This window comes from Phaethon aethereus (genome assembly GCF_964289735.1).
Source record: "Phaethon aethereus genome assembly, chromosome: 10".
In the NCBI taxonomy this organism is placed as follows: domain Eukaryota; kingdom Metazoa; phylum Chordata; class Aves; order Phaethontiformes; family Phaethontidae; genus Phaethon; species Phaethon aethereus.
The window spans coordinates 18549365-18576159 of NC_138586.1; the positions used below are offsets into that span (position 1 = coordinate 18549365).

A 26795-nucleotide genomic window follows, 5' to 3' on the forward strand; every position below is an offset into this window, starting at 1 on the left:
CAGATGTTTTCATAACTGTGCTCAGTAACTGATTTCACAGACCAAATACTGCAGTTTGACCGTTAGTACTGATTTGAACCTAACTAAATACATTCCACATATTCATGGGGCATCAGTATTAAATATCTGATGTTACAGTAGCAAATAAAGATTTAACCTTGTGCATACTTTTTAAAAGCAAGTTTAGATCCAAGTATATTTGAAGTAAAATTATTTTACCAGTCAGGGAACATTCCTTTTTGTTTCTGGTGCTCTATGATTAAACATTCTCATGTTTTACAAGCAGCTGATGAATTTAATAATTCGCTAACTAATGAAAATTGTGCTTCAGAAGTGTATTCTTATGACTTCTTCTCACCCGCCTCTACTTTTGATCTCCAGAACTACCATGTTCCTGCAGCCTTGGCTGCCTTCCTTGAAAACAGGCAGTACTCCGATAGCAAGGCAGCACATAGTTTAGTGACAACCAACATTAAGTTATTCTTGAAGTACCTTAAAACAAAACTTTGTTAAATGAGGAAAAAACCCCAACGCTTCATTCTCATTGTGCCAGGAGAATCATGAATAGAATTCAGAGTTTTAATCAAATCTGAGTGCTGCATTCCCACTGGCATTCCAAAATGCCATGAAATACAAGACAGTAAACACTAAGTCACCACAATTGCTTTTGGCAATTGTCAGTTTTCTTCCACTCACCCATTTATTTGCTTTACATGCTGATTGTGCTCTTGAGAATATAAAATGCATTTCTCTTCATCTTTCTATCATTCTCCTGTAGTATATTAGGAGACCACACCAAGAAACAGGACTAAAGCAGAAGAGAAATTTGATCCTGGATTATACTTGAAGTAAGTATTTTGGGGATTGAATGAGCTGCCTGCAGCTGTTAAGGCAAAAGGTGAGGGAGAACGGTGAATATCCTTTTAATATTTCCCCTTGCAGATAGCACTTGCAGAAAAAGTTGCTTGTGAAATGCAATTATTTGAGCTTGTGCTGCAATTAATGCTCTGAGACTCTTCCTGCCTTCTAGTAGGTTTTCAAGTTTTAGGAAAAAGTTGTACTTTAAGACAGACAACACTGACTTTCTCTAAAACCTTATTTGGCTGAACAGTAGTGTCCCAGGTAGTATGTAGTTGCATTTTTAAGTCTTCCCATCCTTCATTATGACATGTGATTTTCTACAACCATTAACTGAGAACAATATAAGGAAGAACAAGAAAAATATCTGCAAGGTTATCACCACTGCAAGCTAGTTAGAGAAATTCTGTTGTTCGTAGTTTTAGAATTGTGCAACTATGTCAAGAGGAATATCCTCTCATACGAAACCTACAGCTATGTCAAAATTTCAAGAGGGTTTTTTCAGCATTCTTAATGAAGATGTTTTTCATGAATTCAGAAGTATTTCTTCAGATTTCTGATGAAAGAATTCAGCTCAAGGCAGAAGTTTGTCATTTTCATTAAGAAGGATGTCATTCCAATGTGTTATCTGCTGTTCCTTCCCTTCAAGGTGTTCCTGTCTTGCTGTCACACTAAAACCAGTGACAAAGTCCACATTATTCTAACCTCTCTGCAACGCTATGAATCAACAACCTATCAAAATTTGGTATGGAAAAAAGCATTAAATTACTGCAGATGATACTTTCGTGTTACTGCATGTAACATCTGAACATTTAGAGCAGGAAGCGAGAAGCCTTGTACAAGCCAAATACTAATGGCTCAGATTCAGTGACTACTGAAAAGAGAAAGAGCTCCAAGTGAAAGAACTGTATATTTATCTTACGAAAATCACACCTGTGACTAACTCTTTGAAGGCATTTCAAGAGAGCACAGAAGAAGACATTCAGAAATAGCTCAAGGAATCTACTCAAGAAATGGGTCAGGAAAGTTATGGTCCTCCGAGAGACCTTAATTAACCTGAGTTAACTTTTCAAACACAGTATTATATAAACTGCAGTTCTTATTCCTGCAATACAGACAACAGCCAGGATACCACAAACCTCTGTGTGCAATAGAACTTAATTCTGAAATGATAAAATCCTCCAGTAATTGACAGAAGTGAGAGCATTCTAGCAGTTCATATTAAAACAGAAGACTCCTACAGTTAAAGTACAAAGCATCACATGAATTGTTATTTCTCAAAGCCAAAAAGGTAAATAGCAGCACAAAAATGCTTACAGTCAGTACACACTTTACCATTTTATGTGTGTTTGCTTATTCAGATTTGCCCTATCAACACTTGATGCACCTGACTTCATCCACTGCCAAGAACATCCTTAAGGTGTATCGTATTCTAACTGGTAGATAAATGGTCACAAGATTTGTAGCTAGATCAAGAATTCATTCTTTCAGTATCTACCACTTCCTGGACTTTAATTTGTTGGGCTTCCTCATTAGCACCTGAGTAAGTTATTACTGAACAATTCTTCAGCAGTACTTGCTTCATTTCAGTGCCTGAAATAAATTACTCGTAAACGGTCACACATGAAATACTGATCAATTGACCATTAACCATGGATAATAATGAAGAGACTTGAAGAGGCTGGTGCAGCTTCAGAAGTACTCAAAGACCATCTGAAAGCCACGAAGAGGTGAGGATGGTATTAAATTATCAAAATCATAACCAATATTCAGTTGTTAGTAACTGCATTCCCAACTCAAGATATAAATATTATCATATCTCCTGTTGAAGGAATTAAGTGGTTGAGAAATTAATCATTTTTTTCACCTAAAACCAATAGCAGAAGAGCTATTTACATGACATACTGAGCAGCCTCCGTTACACTTGACAGAAAGCTCCAGCATAGTTTTTATTCTCACTGTATAGTTCTCTCTAGGAATCAAACAGACCCATCTCACTCTGTGTTCCAATAGAAATCAGTATCTGACACTTTCCCATGGTATTATGCAAACAGTTTAAGGAGTGTGCACTCACACATTCAACCACACTGAAAACTAACTTATGTCATTCCCTAATGACAATAGCAATGCACTCTCACTGTGTATGACTCTGTGGGTGGATGCTTCTTAGATTACACAACACAAATTTAAATACTAATTAAAGGATTATATTTAAAGTCTCTTCTTTTCTTTAAAGAGCTGCATTTAGTATTCAAAAAGAAAAAAAAAAAGTGAAAGCAAAGACTAAGGACACAAAGACAAGAACTTTTGGTTTCAACCCACATGTTCCAGAATAATGACAGCAGGCATATTATAGAGTTGTGGTTTTGTAGTTCAGCTGCATATTGTAATTGCTACATTCTAAGTCTTAACTTGTACTCGTAGAGGATTTTGACTTAGTAGAGTGATACAAGCAAGTTTTTGTTACACAACAAACCCTCCATGCATGGAGTATCTAAAAAAACCTGACAACTTACAGTTTCTGCAGCTAGGAATATTAATGCAGATAAGCACGATTTTAGGATTTAAATTCATTTATAATTTAATTTGAAGAAAATGTGCATCTGTCTGCAACATACACTGCACTTTTTAAGATGTATTATTACAAAAGGTTCTTCCCCTCATGCTATAGAGTGAAGGAGGAGCAATTCTTGTAATGAACTGCCATGCTTAATAAAAACATAATTTTAAATCATCTTCCTGCTATAAAACCCTTATACGAATTCCATGGTATTGCACAAAGCATAAAAGAGACTGTCATTGCATGATTTGAAACTTAATAAAAGCATAATACAAAAAGACGAATGTACCTTTCATTTGTGTTCCAAAGGTAAGCGCCAATTTTGCAAACAGTTCTGGGTTTTCAAATTTATCTTCTTCAGCTTTTACCCAAAAGCTGTTTTCTGCTATTTCTTGAGGCTCAATCTGAAAGAAAAATGGCATGTCCAAAGTTAATAACTAGTATTTTCAATAGCCAAGTTAAAGCCAATGCTACTAGACTTTTGTGATAATTGGACTGAATTAAGTTTAAGTATGTTCCAGGTATTATGTTCTCTTCAAGACGCTTCCTGAACAAAACACCATCAGATGAACTGCCCTCTATCTACACGACGATTCTTTATTACATTTCCAAACAGGCTTGATAACATATTAGCATCTGGGCCTGGAAGTGTTCAATCTTTCTCTTGATTCTTTCTAGACAGTTCCCAAATTCTTCCCCACTTACATGCATCCCTGCTACTTGACAAGTGTAGCAAGAATAGCACTGAGTAACTTATTTGCAAATGATACGTCAATATGGACATTTCAGTGACTCAGTATTAAGTCTGTGGGAAGAGTTATCTTTTTAAATATCAGAAGTAATTTTATGCTTAATATCTCCTTTTTTTTAATAGTTTCAATTTTCAAAACATAAGCAAGAAATTCATTATAGTACCTTATTTCATACTGGCTACATTAAAAGAAGGAAATACTCTGCTATGTACAAGCCAAAAGCAAATTTTACTCTTCATGAATGGATCAGAACAGCTTTTTTGTTCCCAAAATATGTTCCTCCTCCAGTTTTTAAAAATCTTATAAATTCTGCCTTACAAGTCTGTTTAAATGCCAATTAAATTTCAAGGGCTATTAAATTTCTTGCACATAATTTTGAAGTTAATAAATACTATATTTGTAAGCCTCACTAGGATTTCACTGCAAGATATTGGTCCTCCACCGTTTACCCTATGATCAATCTGTTCTTGTGTAGCTGCTTTACCACCAGCTGCAGGTAAGATATTTTTAAAAACTACCTTAATCCAACACTAATGGTAAAGACAGTTACAACAAAAGGCACTAAATTAAACAGTAAGGATTTTATTTCCAAAACAATGGCTCCTTAAAAGTGATGATCAAATAGACTTTCTTCTTTTTCAGTATGCAGGATCTCTTTGGCACTGTTCCCAGAGCACTTAAGCAAAGTGTCCATCTGCAGTTACTTTCTATTGTCATACACCGTGTTCAGCTACACAATTTATAAATTATTTCGATGAACACACGGACATAGTGGATTACAATGAAATTGGCTGCAATGACCAATATGTATTACAAACTAAAAAGCTTGTTTTTCTATATGTTTACAGGATAGTACTGAGTATGTTTCACAGTTACAAAACTAGCAGAACTGACTCTAGAATGAGATATAACCTAACAACAACCTCTGAGTGTAGCAAGCCTAATTACATGCATGGCAGGAATTCTTCCCTGCTTAAGTAAGATGCCTAAATAAATGAAAAAGATAAATAAATTGTAGGACAGAAACTATCCTAACCAGACAAAGCAGTGGCGAGTCAAAGATGAGCAGCAACTTCAGAAGAGATTGCTATTGCCAATGGCAAAGAAATTATATTCTTCCCATTAAGAAAGCCAGCAAAATTTACATCTGTGATGAAACGTATGTTCTGTAAGGAAAAAAGCCTGGATCGAAATACCCAAACAGATACAGAGAGTTAATATAAAAATCTGGAAATCAAAGATCGTAAGAGAAGCTAACTGAAACAAGAGCCACAGAACATTTTCTTAAAAGCCCTGGTGGAAATGCACTTTAAAACATTAGAGCTCCATTTCAAAAGGAGGAAAAATAGTTTTTAAAAAAATCCAGAAAATTGTATGAGAGAAGTTTTGAAGTGAGTAATCTTCCAAACAGACAGAAGACAAGGACCTTCAGTGGTAAAGTATCTTCAGCAGACAATAAACACTTCACAGGAAGAGAAGTGACTTTTTTTCTATAAGGGTTTTAAAGGTTACAAACTATATAATTCAAATGATTCATAAGAGTACATGAACTAAAAGGACTTTTATATGGCTACAAGAGTTTCCAAGGAAAAAAACCTACCCAAATCTCTGGATTTCAACACTGGGTAATGCCATATTTCTCAAAATAATACATGAGCATCTTTTCCAGCATGACAACTCATATATTCCTGTTGCTTTTTAATAATGTATTTAAGCTACTTGAAACAGTCCATTTCTTCCTTCTAAAAAATACATTGGTGTGGCTGACAGGTGGTTAAAGGTATTTTGTACAGATGTTTTAAGATAACAGCAGGACTACACAACTCCTTTTTAAATTCAGAAGCATTAAAGTTCATACTTATTCTCAAAAAACTGTCCAGTTTCCTGGAAATGCACTGAGAATTACCTCTAGATAAAGAAAACCCCTTACCAATTTCATTTTGCTGCAGTCTCTACAGATAATTGTAACATCACCCTCATCTACAATTCTCCATAGCAGCTCTAAAGTTGCTGGCACTGTCATGCTGTGCTGTAGCCCTAAGAATGCACACTGATGACTGCCAACCAAAACCAAAGGTCTAAGGTCTTTTTCCCCCTAGACCCTCCTCCCACAGCCAAGAAGAAAATTTACCATTTATCCTTATATGCAGACTATAAGAATGACAGACAGAAAAAGTGAAGAGAGCTTCAAATTTGTTTTAAGATTTATTGAAATTAACACATTGAAAACATGGTTGACTACTTTGAATATTCTTCTACTTAAATTTTTTAAAAGCCTGTTTTTAAACTACTACTGCTAGATACACCTCAAGATTATTTTGCCACATTTCCAAGTACTTTGAAATCCAGTGGCAAAATACTAAAGGTAAGTTATAAAGATTAATTGTTCTGTTAAAAGAAGCTATAAATTGTCACGCCATGCATTTCCACACAGTTTTCTCTCGACCTTCTAGATTCCTCCTTCTGAAGTTAGTAGGATGAATCATTCACGATACTGCTCTTATTTGTTACTCCAAAGAAAGAGCCATTTTCATTCAATACTTCAGAATTTACAGGAACACAAAATCTAAGCTTGCTTTTTGTTTAGAAAGACAATTAAGATCACTTATTCAAAAATATCAGAGGACAGTCTAGTTCCTCTTCCAACAGTAAACTGCTGTCATTACTAGTTCTTGAAAGATTTTGCTTGAAGTGGTGATGGTATATATTCAGAAATGCTACTTAAAAACTTAACTTGAAGCACCTGAAAAACCCATGGGAAAAAACTAGAACGATTTCCAAACACAGTCCAGTGCTGTTGCCCTAAGACCATCTGTCTTTACATACAGTCGTAAAACTGAAATTCCATTATGTCTGCCAGGATAGATCTGCTATGTAAGAATTAGATGGACATATGATCCTGTGTCCTAGCGATATTGTGAAAACAAAGGACTGTTATTGCTGTCCAGTTATGTGATTCATTTCAGAGGCTTCATATTGAAAAGATATAGCATCTTCAGCCAGGAGTAACATCTGGCATCCCGTGTCATCCAGCTCCATCCAGGACAACATGATAACATCCAACTTTATAGAAAGATGTATATCTACATCCATATGAATTTCCCAACAGTTTTATCAGCTCTGAAACATCCTGAAAAAAGCCTGCACTATTTCAGAGTGCTACTTAAATTACATGTTCAACAGTTGTTCTGTGTTAAATTGCAACTTACAGTCAATGACCATCTGTAGCTACTTAACAGCTTACGTTCATCAACAATTTGATTTTACTGAAGTTCCCATTGCAACAAAATACGGTTTTCAAGGAAAGTGTCAGACACTACCTAGTAGTACAACATTTAGTGTCTTGACAGGTAAGTAGCAGATAACCAGCCAAACTACACTGAAGTCTAAGCTAGAGCTCAAATCAGATAGCTTGTAATGTATAAAGGTCCTCCTTTCATTTGCCTTGATGATTTGGTGATCTAAGTAATTTTTCCTACAGCAAACCTCAATACATCTATCACATTTTGTACCACTAAAAACTGACAAGCACAAACTACCTTTAAGATGTGATGGTTTAGTCTTGATGATAGATGCAATTATCTAGTACTCCAAATGTATTTCCTTTATATGGAAGGAACAGTGGCTATACTTACTGATCAAAGTGGGATGTTAAAGCAACACATACACAAACACACACCTGGGTACTTGCGTAACTTCTCTTGTCAAAGTGACTGATCATACTCAGAGGCAAGGAAAACTAGTAATTGCTCACACACATTAGTTTGCAAATCAGAGATTGTGCTTGCAGTTTACTACACGGAAATGTTTCTATTTTAAGGTGTTGTAAAAAATGAAATTTGATTAAATATAACGATGTTAAGACTGTGCAGAAGCTCACCTTCATTGGAAGTCAATGGTGCCCAAACATTTCATTTGGGCAGTCCCGTAGCTCCTCCCAGTGGCCATAAGCCTGCCCCAGCATACTACCCATGTCAAACAACCAACAAACATCTCTGAGATTAATAACCTGCAAGTACCATTATAGCACAGACACCAGCACTCGCTGAACTTACAATTTATATTAGGCATCACCAACTTTGAAGGCTTCTACGTGAACTAGAACGCTGTTATCTATGTTTGAAAACTGATTTAGAACTATTCTTAATAGTTTGGATATATGCACGCAGTTTATTGCAAAGCCACAATTCGTGTTCGTGGCACCTAATAGAACAGTGCCGTATCTTTCCATTTGTGTCATCACAGTTTTTCTCTCTGCTTTGATATAGATCAACAATACAAGCAGCTCTCTGCAGAACTATGAAATTCAGTGAGTGTTCACCCACCGACCATACTCCACATACTCTGAGCAGTCACACACGTCCTCTCTGACCCGCCCTCGTGACACGGCCAAAAGAGAGAGAAAACACAGCAGTTACCTACTGCCATCTCCTGCTGTCATTACAGAAATCCACTGAGCTTAGCATACATGCTCTGACAGCTCTCACAGAAAGAAATCTCTCGCCTAGCAATGTGCAACCCACAGATTTTAAAAAGGAGTTTTGTAGTGGAAGTCAGTTAGCCTCCTCGGATGCTCATATGTCAAACATCTCACATGATGTTCTGTCAAGAATCATCTCATTTAAAAATTCATTGTAGTATACAGTACAGTAAATACATTTGTGAAGTAAAGGAGAGAGGAGGAACATCAGCTTCACAACCCTAATAGAGCCATGACTTCAACTCAAGTTTAATATTAAACCATATATTGCTAAATCAAATGCAGTAATAATTCTACACAAAACTAGATAGCTAAAAATTAACTGTAGTAAAAATTTGTTCAATGCTTACAATAAAAACTGATGTTTAATAACACCCTTGCCTTTAGAATCTTCTGATAAGTTTTACAACTGTCTTAACGAGGTAAACACCTGCCTTTCATCAGAGAAAGAAAAACCCTGTTAAACTATGTTTTGTAGTACAACTGCCATTGACAGGCAGTTAAGGCAATGAAAGTCAAATTTTCTTTCAAGCTTCCAGAATATATCGCAAGAACAAAAGAAATGTGAAAACAAAATAATTTCTTAATTAGATGCTTTAATTTATAGTAAATTACTGCATTTATTCAGAGGACTGATCTTAAAATGTTTCTTAACTTCATGTCAAGACATCTACCTTTAAAAAGAAAATTCTAATAGTTTATGTCTGTGTACTTGTACTGCATGTTACACGTAGCTCAAGTAAAACCTCTTAATACATCTCAAACATCCTTTCTCATTACTCAGCCACAGCTACTTCAATTAAGCAAACAGCTCTATTTATCCCTTGACTTCAGATCCTTCTTTCTGTCAACTGCCATATTGTCAAAGTTCCTAAATGGCAGTCTTCCCAACAGTTTTCCACCCAATTATCTACTTCAAGATTCATTTCCCCTGTCTTAAAACCAAGCAATCCTTTAACTAACTCAACTTTTTGCTGAAAAAAGTAGTTAAATTATTTATAAACATTTTAATTGTTTGATAACTTAAAATGTGTTGTTTAAAGCAGGTTTACCTTCAAAATGCTCACTTGGCAAGTCAAATATCAATTACAACTGAAAACATGTAGAACTTAACTCTATACAAAACCAGTCAAAATTCGGAGAGCTGTTAGCTACATGTATCCCAAGAATTAGGGGTGTTATGGGCTCTTGGCAGCGTTAAACACTTGAAGCTTACCCCATAGCATAAGATATCTTTGAAAACCAATACTAAGTGAATCACAATCACTGCATCAAAAATCTTTTGGATAAAGAATGGAAATAATTCCCCAAACTTCATGAGTACTATTAACAATCTAATGTAAACTCTAGCACATTACCTCCTTCCTCAAAAGCCAATTTTTACCAATGCGAATAAAAACAAACACTCTAATACCTTTGACCAGTTGATTCTCTTCATTGAGACTTCCAGGTTATACTTTTTCTTCTCCTTCATGCCATGTGGTAACGCTGGTGTCACCAGAAAGGGAGCAAAAGGAACACCTCCAAGAGCTGGTGGCATTGGAGGCCCACCAAAAGGCAGTGGTGGAGGAGGTGGTGCTGCTCCACCCGGCAGCGGAGGAGGTGGAGGTGGTGCTGCTCCACCCGGCAGCGGAGGAGGTGGAGGGGGAGGTGGGGGTGCTGCTCCACCAGGCAGTGGAGGTGGCGGAGGTATTGCTCCACCAGGTAGCGGAGGTGGTGGTGGAGGTGGCGGAGGAATTGCTCCACCAGGTAGCGGAGGTGGCGGAGGTATTGCTCCACCAGGTAGTGGAGGTGGCGGAGGAATTGCTCCACTAGGTAGTGGAGGTGGCGGAGGAATTGCTCCACCAGGTAGTGGAGGTGGCGGAGGAATTGCTCCACCAGGTAGTGGAGGTGGCGGAGGAATTGCTCCACCAGGTAGTGGAGGTGGCGGAGGAATTGCTCCACCAGGTAGTGGAGGTGGCGGAGGAGGAGGAGGTATTGCTCCACCAGGTAACGGAGGCGCTGGAGGTGGTGGCACATTCTCACTTGGTAGGGATGGAGGTAATGGTGCTACTTCTGCCAGTTGACCTGTCAGGCCTGGACCCTGAAATATAAAAGAGGAATTCTTTTTAAAAGGTGGAGGGAAGGAGGTTTAATATGAAATTGAATCAAGTAGGATGTCTTGTAGTCAACTGTACCTCAAGAAAGTAAGAATGCAACCATTCTCTTATTTAAATGAGAAGCAGTAACAATAGATTAAACCATGTACCATAAAACTGCCAAGTAAACTAAATAACCTAGCATTTTTATAAAAATAAATTGTTTCCATTTTAAAGAAAATTTAATAGTAGCAGTAACATTTAAGTGAACAGAACAGCACTTTATTTCTTACCAATGCACAAAACATTTATCCCACTTAGGATATCCTGGCAAGCTGGGGCATCAGAAATGGTAATAACCATGCTGAATTTTAACAACATTAATCTGCTAGTGGAAAATTTCCCACAGAAATCACTGACGCAGCTATTGCAGTGCAAGAGGTTATGGGACCACAGTTGTTCATAACTATCCTGACATCTGGGGGGGGGGGGGGGCGGGGCGGTGAGCAGGGCAGGGACCAGGCAGGCAGAATAATCTTGTTCTCCTTTGAATCTGTCTGCAGTTGTTTCTGTGGTGATAGGAATAAAGAGCAACTGCAATATTCCTTCCAAGAAGTTTTAAAACGAACAGTGAAGAGAAACATCAGCATGTTAAAACCATCAGAGATGTTTCTGTAGTGATAACATGATCCTAGCCTAGTACAAATTCCTCACAGATATTTATCCTTCAAATCTATCTGTTAAAAAGCACCATCAGGAGCTATGAAAAAGCAGCATCAGGAGCTATACATAAACTGCCATACCAGCTCATATTCTATTTCTACTACTAATTTTTATTACAAAATTATGTAATATAGGCTATTCATTTACTCTGGTTTGCATACTATTTACCTACGCAATTATTCACTGTTTCTAGTTCAAAGGAAGCAAGAGCTTGCTTAAAAAAAAAAAAAAGAAGCTGAGAAAAGTCTGAGAGCATCTAAAGAAATGCCACAATATATTGTGGCATATACAGAGGATAACACTACAGGAAAAAAAGGCATAGATGCTAGAAAATCACTATCCATCACTTTTAATTGTACCATTATTGTGAGTGAACTTTAATGTCTGGATAATCTGAATTGTGTTAGTATCAATTTAACAGGATTAATAATTAATTAGACTAAATATAAATTTTTGGCTTTGCGCAAGGCATGTGTTTCTTTGGCCCACAAACTACTACAAAAGTTGTACTGCAACAATTGCACTACTCATTAAAACAGACTGTCAAATTTCAGTGTAACATCATCTTGTAGATATTTGAAACAAACATTAAAATTGTTAAGAATGAAGTATGAGAAGTGTCTGTGTGTGAACACAGAGTAACAAACCGTAAGACACCACAGGTTATGAGAATGACTTGTACTGATAGTGAAGGACACAATGAACAGCAACCCAGGTGTTAAATGCAACGTAACATGCTTACATTAAGATGCCAAGGCCAGGGCTCTGAAAAGGCTATAGCACAGACAACTTGCCAGCAGAAGACCAGCATTCTGAAAGCAGGATTATGGCAACCAGGTTACAGCACCTCACATGCTATTCTTCCTCTTATTATCCAAATAGGAAGTAAGACCATCAGCATTAAAATACCCGCAAAGAAGGAAAAAGGCAACAGGCAGACCTTGCCTAGCATTGAAGGGGTAGGAAGTAAGCCAGGCTGAGGCAAAAGATCGAACCATAGTATCTGTTGGTTCCTAAAGAATATAAAAGGCCTGTCTAAAACCCAGTTCATTGTCATTAAACAAAAGAAACCCAAGAGATATTGTGACGGCTCAACAGGCAGCTTTTCTTGTACTCTCTGCTTCACTAGTCCTCCAGGACAGATCCCTTAGAGATACACTTCTGGTGCTTGTGAGCAAAATCCATGAGAAAATGAATGCAAGTAATATCACCTTTGCTGAAATTAAGTATCACCTTCCAGTCCCATAAGGTCTTGCATTTTTTTTGTTATATTTACCTATGAGACTGTAATAAAGCTAGTGTAATATACATTTTAGAAATGGCTACAGTCTGATAGCCAGAGTTAAAAAAAAATATTTTTGTTATCAGTTGCATGCACATGCTGAAAAGTATATATATTGTGCTTGCATGCACATGCTGAAAGGTATGTATATTGTGCTTGCATGCACAGCTATCATAATTTCCACCTTTGCAATTCAAGTATAAAGCCTTCCAAAACACTCTGCAAAACATACAGAAGTAGTAACGTTAAAGCATAAACAAGTACTTAGGAAAAAAAAAAAAAAACTCAGGCTGGATTCAAACTTTACATAGCCTAAGGAAACTTCTTCCTCAAAAAAGCAACTATCTGTGACAAGTGATGAATATGCTACTATTTGAAAAAGTGTCACCTCCATTAACTATCCTTAGTAGGTTATCATGGCTTAAAAACAAATCAATACAACTATAACATACATGGCAAACTACATGGAGACAATACATTCCTGGGCAATTTCTTTTCAACTCTTTAATAAATACATACATACATACATACACACAGAAATTCAACTGTGGAACTTACTGTGTCTTAGTTTTATTACCTGGGTTCGTAGCTGTTTGATTTCTGTTTCAAGTTCTTTGATTTTCTCTTCTCGTTTCTGAAGCTCTGCTTGTGCCTCTTGTCGAGCTGTGAACTCTTCATCGAACTGTAATGATTAACCAACACAGAACTGTTTGTCCATTTATGTCCACACTAGATATTATACTTTCAGGAATTCTTTGAACAATATCAAAACTAGAGCAATAGATGCACTTTTAACTTAAAAGAAAAACCCAGTCTTTTTCCACTATGTGTTCTTCTAGTGCCACATGATTTCTTCCATCAACAAGTCACGACACAGAACCACTCAGACCAGCTACTTAGTACAGCTGTAAATTCAACAGGATTTCCCCCCCACAACAGAACATTGCAGACTTCTTAAATTAAACTCAAGTGTATATCTCATGTAGCAAGCTTAAATCTGAAGAGATGCGTGCAGCTTCAGCAGTATCATCCATAAAGTAACATAAGAAAGGAGGCATCCAAACAAGTTAGCGATCCCTTTAGACTTGATGTCCCCATATAAAATGGCAGTCCAGTTTACAGCATGATTGTGAGAAATTTGCCTTGTATTTTCATTCTGCTATTGTTTGCGAGCCTTAAAGGATTACTAGCATCTTTAAAAGCTTCTCCTCATCATTCTTGCACAGGACAAAACAACTTATCACTAGAAAGAAGATGTGCTGACTGCCACGAACAAAGTGCATTATGATAAATAACTCTTCCAGAGAAGCATCACAACAATGTGATGTCTATAAAGCTCAGACACCGTAACTCCTATTAAAAATGCATCTATGTTTAACATTGAAGAGAAAAAAGCTAATGACTTCATTCAACCCTTCATCTGAAATTCATAATCATCATGTTCAAGAACATGTACTGCCTTGTGGCCTACAAATGGCTGCTTAGACCATGTCAGCAAAAATCAAAGTTCTGAATGTTTTTACTACACAACAACATGGTATATGAACTTTTGTACTTTTGCAGCTAATATAGTACATCCAGCATCTCATATCCTTAGATAGAATGTGCTGAGCTTAAGTTAACAAATTATCCACTAACATAATCTAGGAAACAGGAATTTAAGTAACTTGAGAAAACATGTTGTATCATGATATTTTTAGCACAAACACCAATAGTGATAAAGCAGAAGGATAAGCATTAATTTCTTTAGAAACTCCCCCCCCCAAAAAAATTTATAACAAGAAATATATTGAGGTGGAATTCTTCCTACAGAAATAATTTTAAATGTCTAACCTCTCCTGTACCTAGTAATACATGAAAAGTGCCCATGACCGAAATAGGACTTAGTTATCAAGTGCCTAATCTAAGCTCTCTTCTCTTCCAGAGAGAACTGGACCAGAAGAATAAAACTCTTAACAAAACAGGTTCAAAAATGCACTGTAAGATTCCTAAATGTGAGTAACGAGGAAATAAATTACCCTCCCTTATAATGGAATAATTTATCATGGACATCATATGGAAATAAAGCAACATCTTCATGTTAGCATCTCTGTACCTAAAGAATCGATGCTTTTTCAAACATTGAATTACACTGCTTTTTGTTAAATTTCTTCAGGTTCCAAAACAAAACAAAGAACATTTTCCACATAATTTTTTTTTTTAGGCACATACCTGCACTTTAGGTATTTAACTATGACTAAGTATTTCAGTACCAAATAGCAAGAAAGGGAATTTTTCCCATCAGTTATCTACAGCAGAAGAATACAAGGGAAGATACGTACAGCTAATATCACTCATCTCCTTTTGAATTCAGAGGAACGTGGAATCTGAGACTTCACACACACACACACACACACAAACTCAAAACCCAGAGAGTCGTTAGATGTGAAAGAACATCCTGCCTGTGCAATACACTATTTCCAAGTTTCCACCAAGTTTCTACAGTCAAACAACCCTACAGCGTTTCTGTCAGGCTTCTGCTCTGTACTGTAAAAAAAAGTGATGATTAGGACTTACCTTTCTGGAAAATTCTGCTGCTTTCTTTTCACTCTCTTCTACTTTAGCTTTATCCACACATGCATCTAGAATTTAAAAAAAATACCATAGAGAAGTCACGTAAAATGTATCACAGCTCTGAGGGGCCTTCCAATCATAATTACCCTATGACCCCCAACAGAAAACCAGACAAAAGACGACAATGAATTACTGGATTGATCCTATCACCAAATATTTGGTGAATAATTTTGATGAGGAAAATCTGTAAATATAAATAAAGTGGTGAGGACACATGACTAAGAAAGTTGAAGATGATTCATCATAGTTGTTCTGTCTCTAACAGATTTGAGTTTCCATGCCCTTCTTTTATATGACTCTACTGCTAAATAAGAGATGAAAAAAGCATTTTCATACTAGTATGAAGTATTAAGTTACTTCTGAGGTTCCAAATCAGAAGGCCTCCTTTCCAGATTAGGAATCCCAAATCAAGCATTTCTTTACTTCAGTAAAATTATTTCATAAGCAAGGAGAATTTGGACAGAGTGTGAAGCACAGATTTCTTGACTCAACAATGGTACAAAGCACGTCTACTGACTTTTCCCACAGTGTAAAACTCTAAACATTTTATAAGTGAGATAAACACAAGTAACCAAATATTATAGGAACTGGCATGGAGATACAAATCAGTTATCCCTAAAACTAGCAAGTCAGTGGAAACAGAAGGCAAGGTGAGGTAAGTTCTTAACATAAGATCAAGCGATCCTGTTTCTAGAGTCCTAAGTGAAGAGGAAATGCCGAAATACTTCCTGAATATGCAGGATGTCTTTTAGAAAGTCATTCCCCACCTGCCCAAAGCCCCAAAGTCAACCTGTAAAACAGCCTGTCTTGGCTCCTTTTGTCACATCACAAGAAAAAAAAAGTTTCCCAAATGAATGCATTCCTCAAGAGTAATTACTTTCCCACATGAAATATTTACTCCAGAGATGCCCTTGTATTTCACGGGTACCATGTACCCCACCAATCTTAAGACAAGCATAAAACAACACTTCTAAATGCTGATAACTGCCATTTAAATGATACAGCATTTATTCAGCTGCTTCCTTCCCACATGACATCAACAGCCACAGTCCCTCAATGCTTCAACTGATTAGTTTACCTTAAACTAACCTCATATGCTTGGAAAATACTACAGGAAATATTCTTAGAATGAAGTATGTAACAATTACAAATCCACTCACAATTAACGTTAATGTAAATTTTGGTATTTATATCTGACTCAAACTCCACAGAATTTATGAAGAAGCAATTTTTGGTTATTAAGACTATCATATTCAGATATAAGTCAGGACATATTTGGACAAGAACTCGTCACAGTGTCATTTTATTAAAGCCTGCAGAGCTTGATCTGTCCTTATCCACAAGTATACCTGTAGCTTACATGCATATTTCCAGAAAATGGAAAAAATTCACACAGTCAATTTGAGTTTAGACAGAAGCATACAAAAAAAAATGTGCACTTCAGTAAAACAAGGTAAAATTGCTTATAGTATACAGACCAATAAGATGAGTAAAATCCACGTCCATTCTTCCTCTGCATTTAAAATCCGGGTCCATGCCACTGCAGTGCAATACTATCTGTGATACGCATTCTTCTATTATCTTGTAATACTGTGGTCTAACAAAGAACACATTTTACAAGATCATAAGAACAGGAACAATCATTTATGTAATATGGAGTGGGGAAAAAAAGGGGCAACTAACTCCTAATATATATTGTACAATTGGCAGTGAAAGGATCAGGTCAAAAGTCTCATTTGTACTCTAGCTAAGAAAGCACTGCTGTCAGTTTCTCAGAAGGGTGTCTGAGGAAGTTCAGGACTCCACAAAATGTTGTGCACTTTTCATTTATCCTTTCCCAGACAATAATCAATAAAACATTGTCTTCAGTATTTTCAACATATGCTGCAAGAATTATTTAGCACATTCTCACAGTGCATTCCATCACTAGCAACAGCACCAGTATTCAATTACTTAGAAAATGAGTTAATAATTAACTTAATTGCTTGATATACATCTCCACACAACAATATCAGGAACCTCTAAGATTAAGGGCTTCTGTGCTCAAAATTATTAGCTCTTACCAGTGCAAGGTATTACATCTCCATTTCCCATACCATAGAGCTCTCGAAGTAGGAAAACCTCAAACCTAAACTGATGATATGCTAAACTTTCAAATTTAAAAAAAAATAATAAAAAATTAAGATTTCTCAGTTTATGTTTTACTACTTGATTTTATCATCTTGAGTATCAATTGTTTTTATCATGCCTTTACAACAAAAAAAATACTTCTTAAAATAAAATTTTGTATGTGGTACTTTGACACTGCTAAGACACTATGAGGTGCATATATAAGAGAAGCTTACACTGCAAAGATAAGATACAAGGCACTGTAGAACTATTTTCAATTATTAATTGCACGAATAACTTCCAAATTCTTTGAAGTCATGAAGTTATCATACTTGAATAAAGGAAAAAGTACTCAATGAGTTACGAGATTTTGGGATGAGGATGACAGAATACGATTCAAGTCTGAAGTAAGTATTACTGTATTTAACAAGATCTTCTCCATATTAACATTGAGGAGGAAGACGAATGACACATCAGTTACAGCGCAACTATTAATGCGTGATTGAGGTGATCAGTTTACCAGGGTCTTGATTTCTCTTCTTCTTCCTACTCTCTCCAAAAAAAACCAAACCCAAACCAAAAAAAGCGTGACAGCTGACACTTACCGGACATAGTAATCACTCCTGATGAGAAGGAAGTGTTGGAGAATTGATAAGAAGTAATTTTCAGAGGAAGTATCTTTCAACATATTATACAGCAGATGAAATACTTCATTCACATCAGTGCAAACATTGTTAAGGAAATACAAGGACTTAAAAAAACAAAAATAAAAATAATAAAAAAAGAAAAGTAAAAGAAAAAAACACCACAACAAAACACCCATCCCACCCCAAAGCCAGCTATCTAGTTCATATTGTTCAAGTTAAAACCTTTCAACACACCCAGCTACTATCCTTATTAGTAAATACCCTTTGTTATCCACTGAACTGCCCCCTGTTTAACAATTAAGACATGTTGCATTACTACTCAGGAAAATCATACTACGTATTTATTATAGTGGAATCCTGTAAATATGTTACACACAAAGCTTTCATGTTCATTCTGAAGCGAGCCAGGCTATTGGCAAATACGCTCCAGCCAAACATTTTATTTTCTTAAAGAAGAAAATTGCCTGTTTTTATCTGTTATGTAATGCAACAATATTACTTCTTAGTGATTTTATATTCTATAAATAAATATATAAATATATATTCTATGTATAAATACATATTTATAGTCTCATTGGTGGATCTACCTTCCTCAGCTTCTTAAATACCAGCTACTGCTCTTGTAAAAACTGCATGCAACCATTCTAAACTTAAGTAACTTGAAATTTACTGCTTCTTCACAACTAGAAAAGGCATGCATCTTGCATGCTTCAGAACCTACTACAAATTTTGTTCCAACTTACTCATCAAAACTCATTTTTCTGCAACCTTATAATCTTCCATGGGTGTAATTTTATGTCGCAATGTATTACAAGCTAGAGTTTAACTTAATAAATGTTATTTATGAAAAATTAATTCAGTTTGCAATGACTTACAATTGACATGCAAATTTGAGTACTAATTTTCTAAATAAGTTTTTAACAGAAAAAGAAGTGGAAAGAAATCTGCTTGAGAAAGTGCCTGGTAAGATATACAACTGCAACAAACAAACAGGAGCATTCTGGCTTACATTTAATAAAGTTATTAAATAGTGCAACAAGTTACAATGCCATTTCTATAAAGGATATTCCATTTCAGCTCTGATATCATTGAGGCGATGTGACAGTTCAATTAAGTCTTCTTCTTTGTTCTCATCAAACACTTTCAGCTGAATATCAAGCTCTTCATTATCCTTATCTTTCAAGCCCTATTTTTCAAGGCATAGTATATCTTAATTTTCCCTTTTTTACAGCAAGAATTCACTCGCCCTCCTTTCAAAGATTATATCAAGGCAAAATATAAGACATTAACATTTGTAACAGGAGCAAGCTGTAACTCAGTGCCTGGGGTTTTTCATTATAATTGCACAGCTGAGAAAAATTAAGGCAAAATATCAGCACATATAGCAGGTATGGGTTGCAGAACAAACATGAAGCCTTCTAATTGAGTTGAAGTCTCTTCATGGGACACAGCAATTTCTGCTTGTTCATGTCAGGGTTTCTTTTAAGAAATAACATAAGGGTATTTCAAAACATTAATGAAAGTGAACCTAAGAAGCCTAAAGAAGTCTAAAGAAGATATGCTTACAACTTCTGTTAATCTAGATCACAACATAAAAACATCCATAGTATATTAACAAACACAAGAGAAATAAAGAACAAAACAAAGAATTAGTACTTGGAGCAGGGAAAAATTTGTGTTTCTTATAAGAAATACAAGCAAATTTACCTAATACGCTTAAGAACCAAGTTCAGCTTGCTACTAGGCAAAAATCACAAAAAAGGAAACTAGTTCAAAAGCAGTTAGTGTGATACACTCCATGCTTTTAATGGAAATTGGCCTCGAATTGTCGTAACTGGATATGCACGAACTGAATGGCAACCATCTATGCTCCCCAGAGAAGTAGAAACTCATACCAATTCTAATGTTTGAAAACCTGAGAAGGTTACTGTTTTTCTGAACAGATTAAGAGAGAGAAATATAGATACACCTCCGGATTCTTTTCTGTTCCAGAAACTCTCATTTATAAATTTCTTGAAAATTCACCCCTAAGCACAGATATGAGCATGAAGTCTTCTCGAGATGCTTTTTCACCAAGGAAGTTGCTTTCTAATGCAAAAAACCCTCCTCTACCTCAGACATTCCCTGCAGAATTAATGATCTGAGCTCAAAGTGTATGTTGTAATTAATACCTTACAAATAAACAGCAACATAGTACTGAGTATTTTAGTTGATATTACAGGTCACATGAAATATTAACCTTACTAGAAACAGAATTTCAACACAATAGCTGTTCAACATTTTTGGAAAAGATTATTCTCGCTAAATGTTAACTGCTTTTAAACTCTTATCTGTACGTCAGTATACTCCATGAAATTTTCTATCATGGTTTATCGGCCACCTCACCCACTGCCAATTGTTAAGGTTTTTAAGCATTTATTGATTATATAATCCAACTTTCAATAGATTAAAAAAAAAAACCTTCAGAGTTGTTCAGACTTTCAGCTGTTCTACAGCAAATAAAGACAGCAGATCACATTAATGTATCTCCATGATATTACAGCTACATAACCTAAAAGAAATTAACATACACACCCCAGTAACAATTTCAAAGCTGAATGTGTTCAATACTGAAGGTTTTTATTCCTGACAGATGTTGATGACTGAAAACATCATATCTTTAAAGTTATAGCAGTATAAATTCTGTTTCAGACAAATATAACCAGGTCCTCCTTAATTTCTCTCATCTTTAGTGAGAAACTGCTGAGTAACTTCATTATACATATTCTTGATGTAAGCATCAGAATGGTTTCTTGGTTAACAGCTACAAATCTACCGCTAAATCACAAATATTCATACGCAACCACCCATAAAGGCATACTTCTGTGCAGCTGCATGACAACATGCAGCCTCAGAGAGAACAAAGGAGTCAATTTGATTTCTCCTTAAAAACTCCAAATGCATTTTCAGAAGGCAGATGAAAGAAAAACAGATTTCACAGAAAACAACAGGAACAGCATATACAAAGAAAGTTAATCCAAGATTGGTTCCACAGCCAGACTCACGTTCACTGTAGGTGCTTTGAGCTCATTATGTTAAATTTGATGGCTACCCTAATTTAATTCCCAATATATTGACTGGTTTCAACTACCATTCTGGTTTACATAGCTCGTAAGAGCCTAAATTTGCAACTATGCAGAATAAAAGCAGATTTGGATTGACAGTCCTTTCCAGGTCTGACCTTCCCTACCCCCAATCTTCCACATCTGCTACTCTCAGTAAAACAATTTGGTTATCTTCAACAATCACAAACAGTTGACTGTGATCAATCCCTATATACAAATTACTTACAGGCAGTATTTTCTTCAGGCCACAACGTAAAAACTCATTTCTCAAGTGTATCCTGAAATCAAGATCTTCTGGAGATGTAACAAGGGCATTGATGAGTTGCATACATGCTACCTGTTATCAGAAACATAGGTAACAACTTTTAGTATGTATACAATGAAAATAAATACTGACTTTGACTATTTCAGTTTAATTATAAAACTAAATGCCAAGAGATGGATATTATTTATTATGCAGCACACATGCAACACCTGACTTTGGTTAATTTAAGCAACATCTATTCTGTTTTCATATTGTGAGTGCTTCCATTACATCAAAATCGTATCACATAAAGGATCATACTTTATTTCAGACAGTTATTCCCACACTACAGTTCCACATTGCAACTCTTTCTATTTAGTATTTGCCAATTTGAAAACAAACAGTTTTTACAGTAATTGCAAAATTAAAAAAACACAAAAAAACAAAAACACCTATACACAAAATAATTCACATCACCAGGTGTCTTTTCTACCCCTGCACAGCACTTCTGCAAAATGCCTAAAATCTCAAGATACTGACTAATGCTTTAATTGAACAGCTGTGCACTTTAATTGATTTACTTTAAAACAGGTAGACAATAGCATAATGCCAAAAGTGCTGATACATGTTAAAAGACTAAAATGAGACTCCAGGGAAATACCAATTTTGGTAAAAGATGTTAACTGCAAATAGAAGTAGCATTAGAGTAGAAAAAATAAATAAAAATCAATAGCTGCAGAGAAAAAAGTCAGATAAAAGCACTCTTCCTGTTTTAATTACACTCACTATTTAGTTCTAATGGAACACCTTATGGAGTCTTAAATTTCTATTAAAACACTCTTTCAAAGGCACTCCCTATATACAACTTCATCTTCAGATAATGTAGTATCATCATGCTCGCTTGAATGATTCTTGTTATTTTACTACTATGACATGACTTAACAAGCCAAAGTACATGTCCAATCTGAAATTAATAGAGAGAAGAGGTGCCATCTGCTATGACTGCTTTTGCCAGAAGAGACTCTGGCTTAATGGCTTGTGCTAATACGTTACAAGTAAAGAACAATTTTGTCAGAAACAAGTTAATGAGTCTTGCAATTGTACCTTTACTGACATATAAGTGAGGTTTCAGAGGGATGAGGGGTGCAGGAATGTTGTGTGGTTGGGGTTTTTTTTGTTTGTTTTAAATCAACAAGGTCATCAAGTAGGAGACCATCTCAAAATTAATTCTTTTGTGATATCATTATTAAGATTAGAATGTCCTTTATAGAAACTTACTAGTTTATAAGAACTACTGATGGTAAACATAGCGTTAAAGACAACTACAGCTGACATATATACGATCTCATAATGGAAAAAGGTATACCTTCCATGGAAGTATACCTGCCCTGCCTACATTCTACCTTTCCGTATCTTTCAGCCATGGTACCTTAGCAATACAAAATTTGTATAGATGCTGTATTATGAGAAGGAAATAAGCCAAATTCACTCCTTCGTAGGATATTCAGCCACTTGGTGTTTATGCAAACACTTGTAGTTAGCAAAAAATGCAATTAAAAAAGCTTGCATTCTAATAGCAACCAAATATCTGGGCTATTCAGGTGTATATAAAGAATAAAAAACTCTGCCTACTGACACAAAAGCAGCAACGAACATGGGACATAGCATATGACTCAGTAAAAATCACTGGCACAGAAGATTGTTTATTATTTTATACAAATAATTTTTAAATCTCACTAGGTTATCCCTAGAGACGCACCAGTGGCTGCTGAAGGGCAGATGTCAAAGGTGCACCAGGGAATGCACAGTTCTTGTTGATAAAAGCAGCAACAATATCCCGCTGCACATTACTAATCTCAAAAGGGACCCTACCAAAAATGGACACACCCCATCCACATCTGTCATAGTTATTATACATCTGAATATTTAAGAGGCTGAATATACTGCTGCCAAAAGTCACAGCAGTAGTGACACAGCTGCATGTGTACCTTCGAGATCTCTTATCAACAGAGGAAACCTGCATGCCTACCCTAAAGAAGCAGTGTTACATTTTATAACAGGACTCAAAAGGACAGGTTAACAGAACAAGGAAGTTACTACATTCTACCCACAGGGAAATACCACAGTAGTTCCTGGAGGAATTCTTTTCAATACATGACTTTGTATAAAATCTAGGCACCACCTGCACAAAGATAGTTACATTAAGCTATACGTCCATCTTCAGCTGACTATAAAGCCAGTATACTGAAGGTGAAAGCTTTAAAAAAATACGTATCTACTTGACACAGATCAGTCTTGACTGTAGCTTATTTCTGTTTAATGTAACAGGATGGCGATTTTGGATGACATTGAGCTTTAAATACCTCAAACTAGCAATGTTTCTCCCACTCAGTTGACTTCTCACATTGCTAAATGACTAATGAATTATCACTGTCCTTCTGTCACTAATTTTTTTTAAAAAGAAGGTCAAGCATTCAATTTACCAGAGATAGGCTAGGATTTAACATAAAGTTGTCATTACCTGGGAGAATGATAAGTTATCAAAATCCTTCATAGCCATATAAAACTTTTGACTGCAGTTCCTAGAAAATTCCAGTACAAAAAAAAAACCCTTCAAAATACTTAACTATTTGAAGAAGTTCTATACTTATTTATTTCTTCATTCAGTAATATTGCAAATAGGTGAACAATACTGGAAGTATGTTCCTGCCACAGGTATTTCAAACTGTAAGATAGCTGAAGTGTGTGCTCTGTTAAGGCGTTACAGTTGTCATTCTAAATTCAACTCAAATACTCACTGTAAGAGCACAACACAAACTTGTTCCGTCTTTTTACTAATATATTACTTCTATGCAATGAGTTCAAAGCCGTAAGTACAGGAGTTTTTGTTTACTTCGGGTGCAGCAAGACTGGGGAGGAAAGTGGGTGTTTAAACAAGCGAGACAACTTAGGAGTACTTTTTCATGCTTCTGCCCTAAACCGAAAAGATATACAGGGAGCGCTGCCTCCAACACCTTAAACTCCAACCTCCTCAAGGCTCCAGTAACAATAACTAAAAACATTTCAGAGAACAGATGGAGAGCTGGACTTTTACTGATCCATTGAACCACACAAAATTCCCAGTCAAGGAGACTAAGCAGTGTCAAAGATAATAAAACGCTTCCACACGCTTATTACCTGAGTATTACATCTGGCATTAAGAAAAGGAATATCACATTTTTTAATCCTATTTTTGGGACAAGGAAGCGAGTTTCTTGGTTTCACACTATTAATAATTATAAAATCTAGTATCAGCAGGCCAATTCTACTTATTTTTCCTCTTTTACTGAACACAGGAGGATTAATAGCACTAAAAGATTTTGCTGGCTGGTAAATAATTTAAAGATCATTAAAATAATATGTAGACTTCAAGTATTTTAGATTATTTCTGAACTATTAATAAGCATATAAAAAGGTAAACCCACCTGCAGCTGTAAGAATTCATGGTTTTCCAGTCCTTCAACAATCTGAGAAAAACGTTCCCTATTGTGCCTTTCAGCAGCAGTTGTTATAGCACCTAAAAGCTTGTCCAAACTAAGAGAAAGATAAACTGTCAAAAAGCGTACTACAGTCAACCTCCTCATTTTAAAGCCCACTATTTACACAAGTCTTTACTGTACTAATCTGAATGTAATTATCTAAACGTATATATATGAAGTTGAAAACAAACCAAGAACCGAGTGTTAAAATATCTGTAGATTAATGTTAAATTAAAAAAAGGTGAATAATTGTCTAAATTTTTGTGTCATTCAGCTAAGAAACAACCAATGAGAAAAAGAAAAAAAATCACTACCTATGCAAGACTGTGCACTAGGTAGTAGCGGACATGTTTCACATCTGGGAATTCTAATAAATTGTCTTTTCAGAAATGAAAATGTTTTTATCTATTTATTGCATACAAGACATGGAATTTGATGTTTTTAACCTTCAGTAAACTAAGACACTCAATAATTCAAAGCAAACATATAGGCTAACTGATTATCTTTGTTTTAGAAAGCTCATGGACATGTGCAGCATAACTCCACAACTTAAACTATTCAAAACTTCAGCTATAAATGTAAACTTTTTGCCCCTGTCAAATTTAGGTTTAGGTAGAGGTGTTATTTTAATAAAATACATAAACATATTTACTTCTGTATTGCTAATATTATCTCCCAAATGAACAAAAAAAAAATAACATGTGGTGTCAAATCAGTCATTCTCAAATATAATAAATTCATCTCGCCTCCTCAGGGGTGACATCCCAATCTCAATTCCCCCCACAGTAATAGGCTCAGTAATGCCCCATGCTAACACACATTGTTCTAAATAGTCTTTAAATCTGACAGCTTTCCTTGTGGCAATTAAAAGTTCACAATTCCTAACCATACTCAGCAATTTTTTTCTTCAGCTGCCATTTATGAACAGTTACGGCTCATTAAGTCTTCTCTACAGTAAGCAATCATAGTGCTTTCAAACCTTCCACTTAAGCCACAGTTTGTAGATCTCTGCTCATTTGCTTTTGTCTGATTTAGTACTGGATTAATGCATCACCACAGGTGAAAGTGTCTTTTCATTTAACCTACATTAAGAAAGTAAAGACTTAATAGGTTACATTTGTTTCACTGCCAAGTTTTCTCACCTGTGTCCAACCTGACTACTCAAACACATTAAAAAGAAAATTGTTTCAATATCTTACTTACATATTTTCCTCTCCAACAATGCAGATAGCAGAAAGTATTTTCACCGTTTCAGTCATCATATGTGGTTGCTTTGGATCAATTGCTCTTGATAACAGCAAAAGACTTCTTTCATCTCCTAGAATCCTTTGCAATCCATACTTAAAGAAACCAAAAGCTTACAGTGAAAAGATTGTGTTTTCATCATCTTCGGACTTTAGATCCTTAGGAATCCTCACACACACATTCCCCCCCCCACCCCATATGAAGTTTGGCAACACTCTACTAAAACGTTCTGGCTACTACCACCTGAGGACACAAGTCAGTCTTCCCACTCTTACATTTGAGGCTTTCTCCTAAGAGAGAGAGGGAGTCAGATCCTAAGGAAGATACTGTATCTTGTAAAATCAGGTATCTACCACAAGACAAACCAGTTTTTATTTTCTATCTATACCTGAAACACCTCAACAGTATGAAAAATTTGTTCTTATTTTCCCTGTAACTGTAACAGCTCCTGGCAAGTCAAAGTATTTTCCACACAATGACCAATAGAGCTTGAAATTCTTTTTTGAAACAACTATCTCCTTTTACTCATTGTATATTCTACTTCAATTCCTGTACAGGTAAATCAAAAAAACTTAAATATTT

General features: G+C 35.8%; 1 protein-coding gene across 1 annotated transcript in view; it reads right to left on the minus strand.

The window, feature by feature from the left end:
• DIAPH2 (diaphanous related formin 2) overlaps positions 1-26795 on the minus strand; it is a gene marked incomplete at both ends in the record, with an annotated part of 241610 nt that overhangs the window by 179178 nt on the left and 35637 nt on the right. Inside the window, 10 exons of the mRNA XM_082004221.1 lie at positions 3708-3822; positions 10065-10733; positions 13311-13415; positions 15290-15354; positions 16825-16943; positions 18061-18177; positions 19170-19288; positions 21433-21543; positions 24915-25023; positions 26172-26308. Coding sequence (XP_081860347.1) covers positions 3708-3822; positions 10065-10733; positions 13311-13415; positions 15290-15354; positions 16825-16943; positions 18061-18177; positions 19170-19288; positions 21433-21543; positions 24915-25023; positions 26172-26308 — 1666 coding nt within the window. The remainder of the gene's footprint in view (positions 1-3707; positions 3823-10064; positions 10734-13310; positions 13416-15289; positions 15355-16824; positions 16944-18060; positions 18178-19169; positions 19289-21432; positions 21544-24914; positions 25024-26171; positions 26309-26795) is intronic.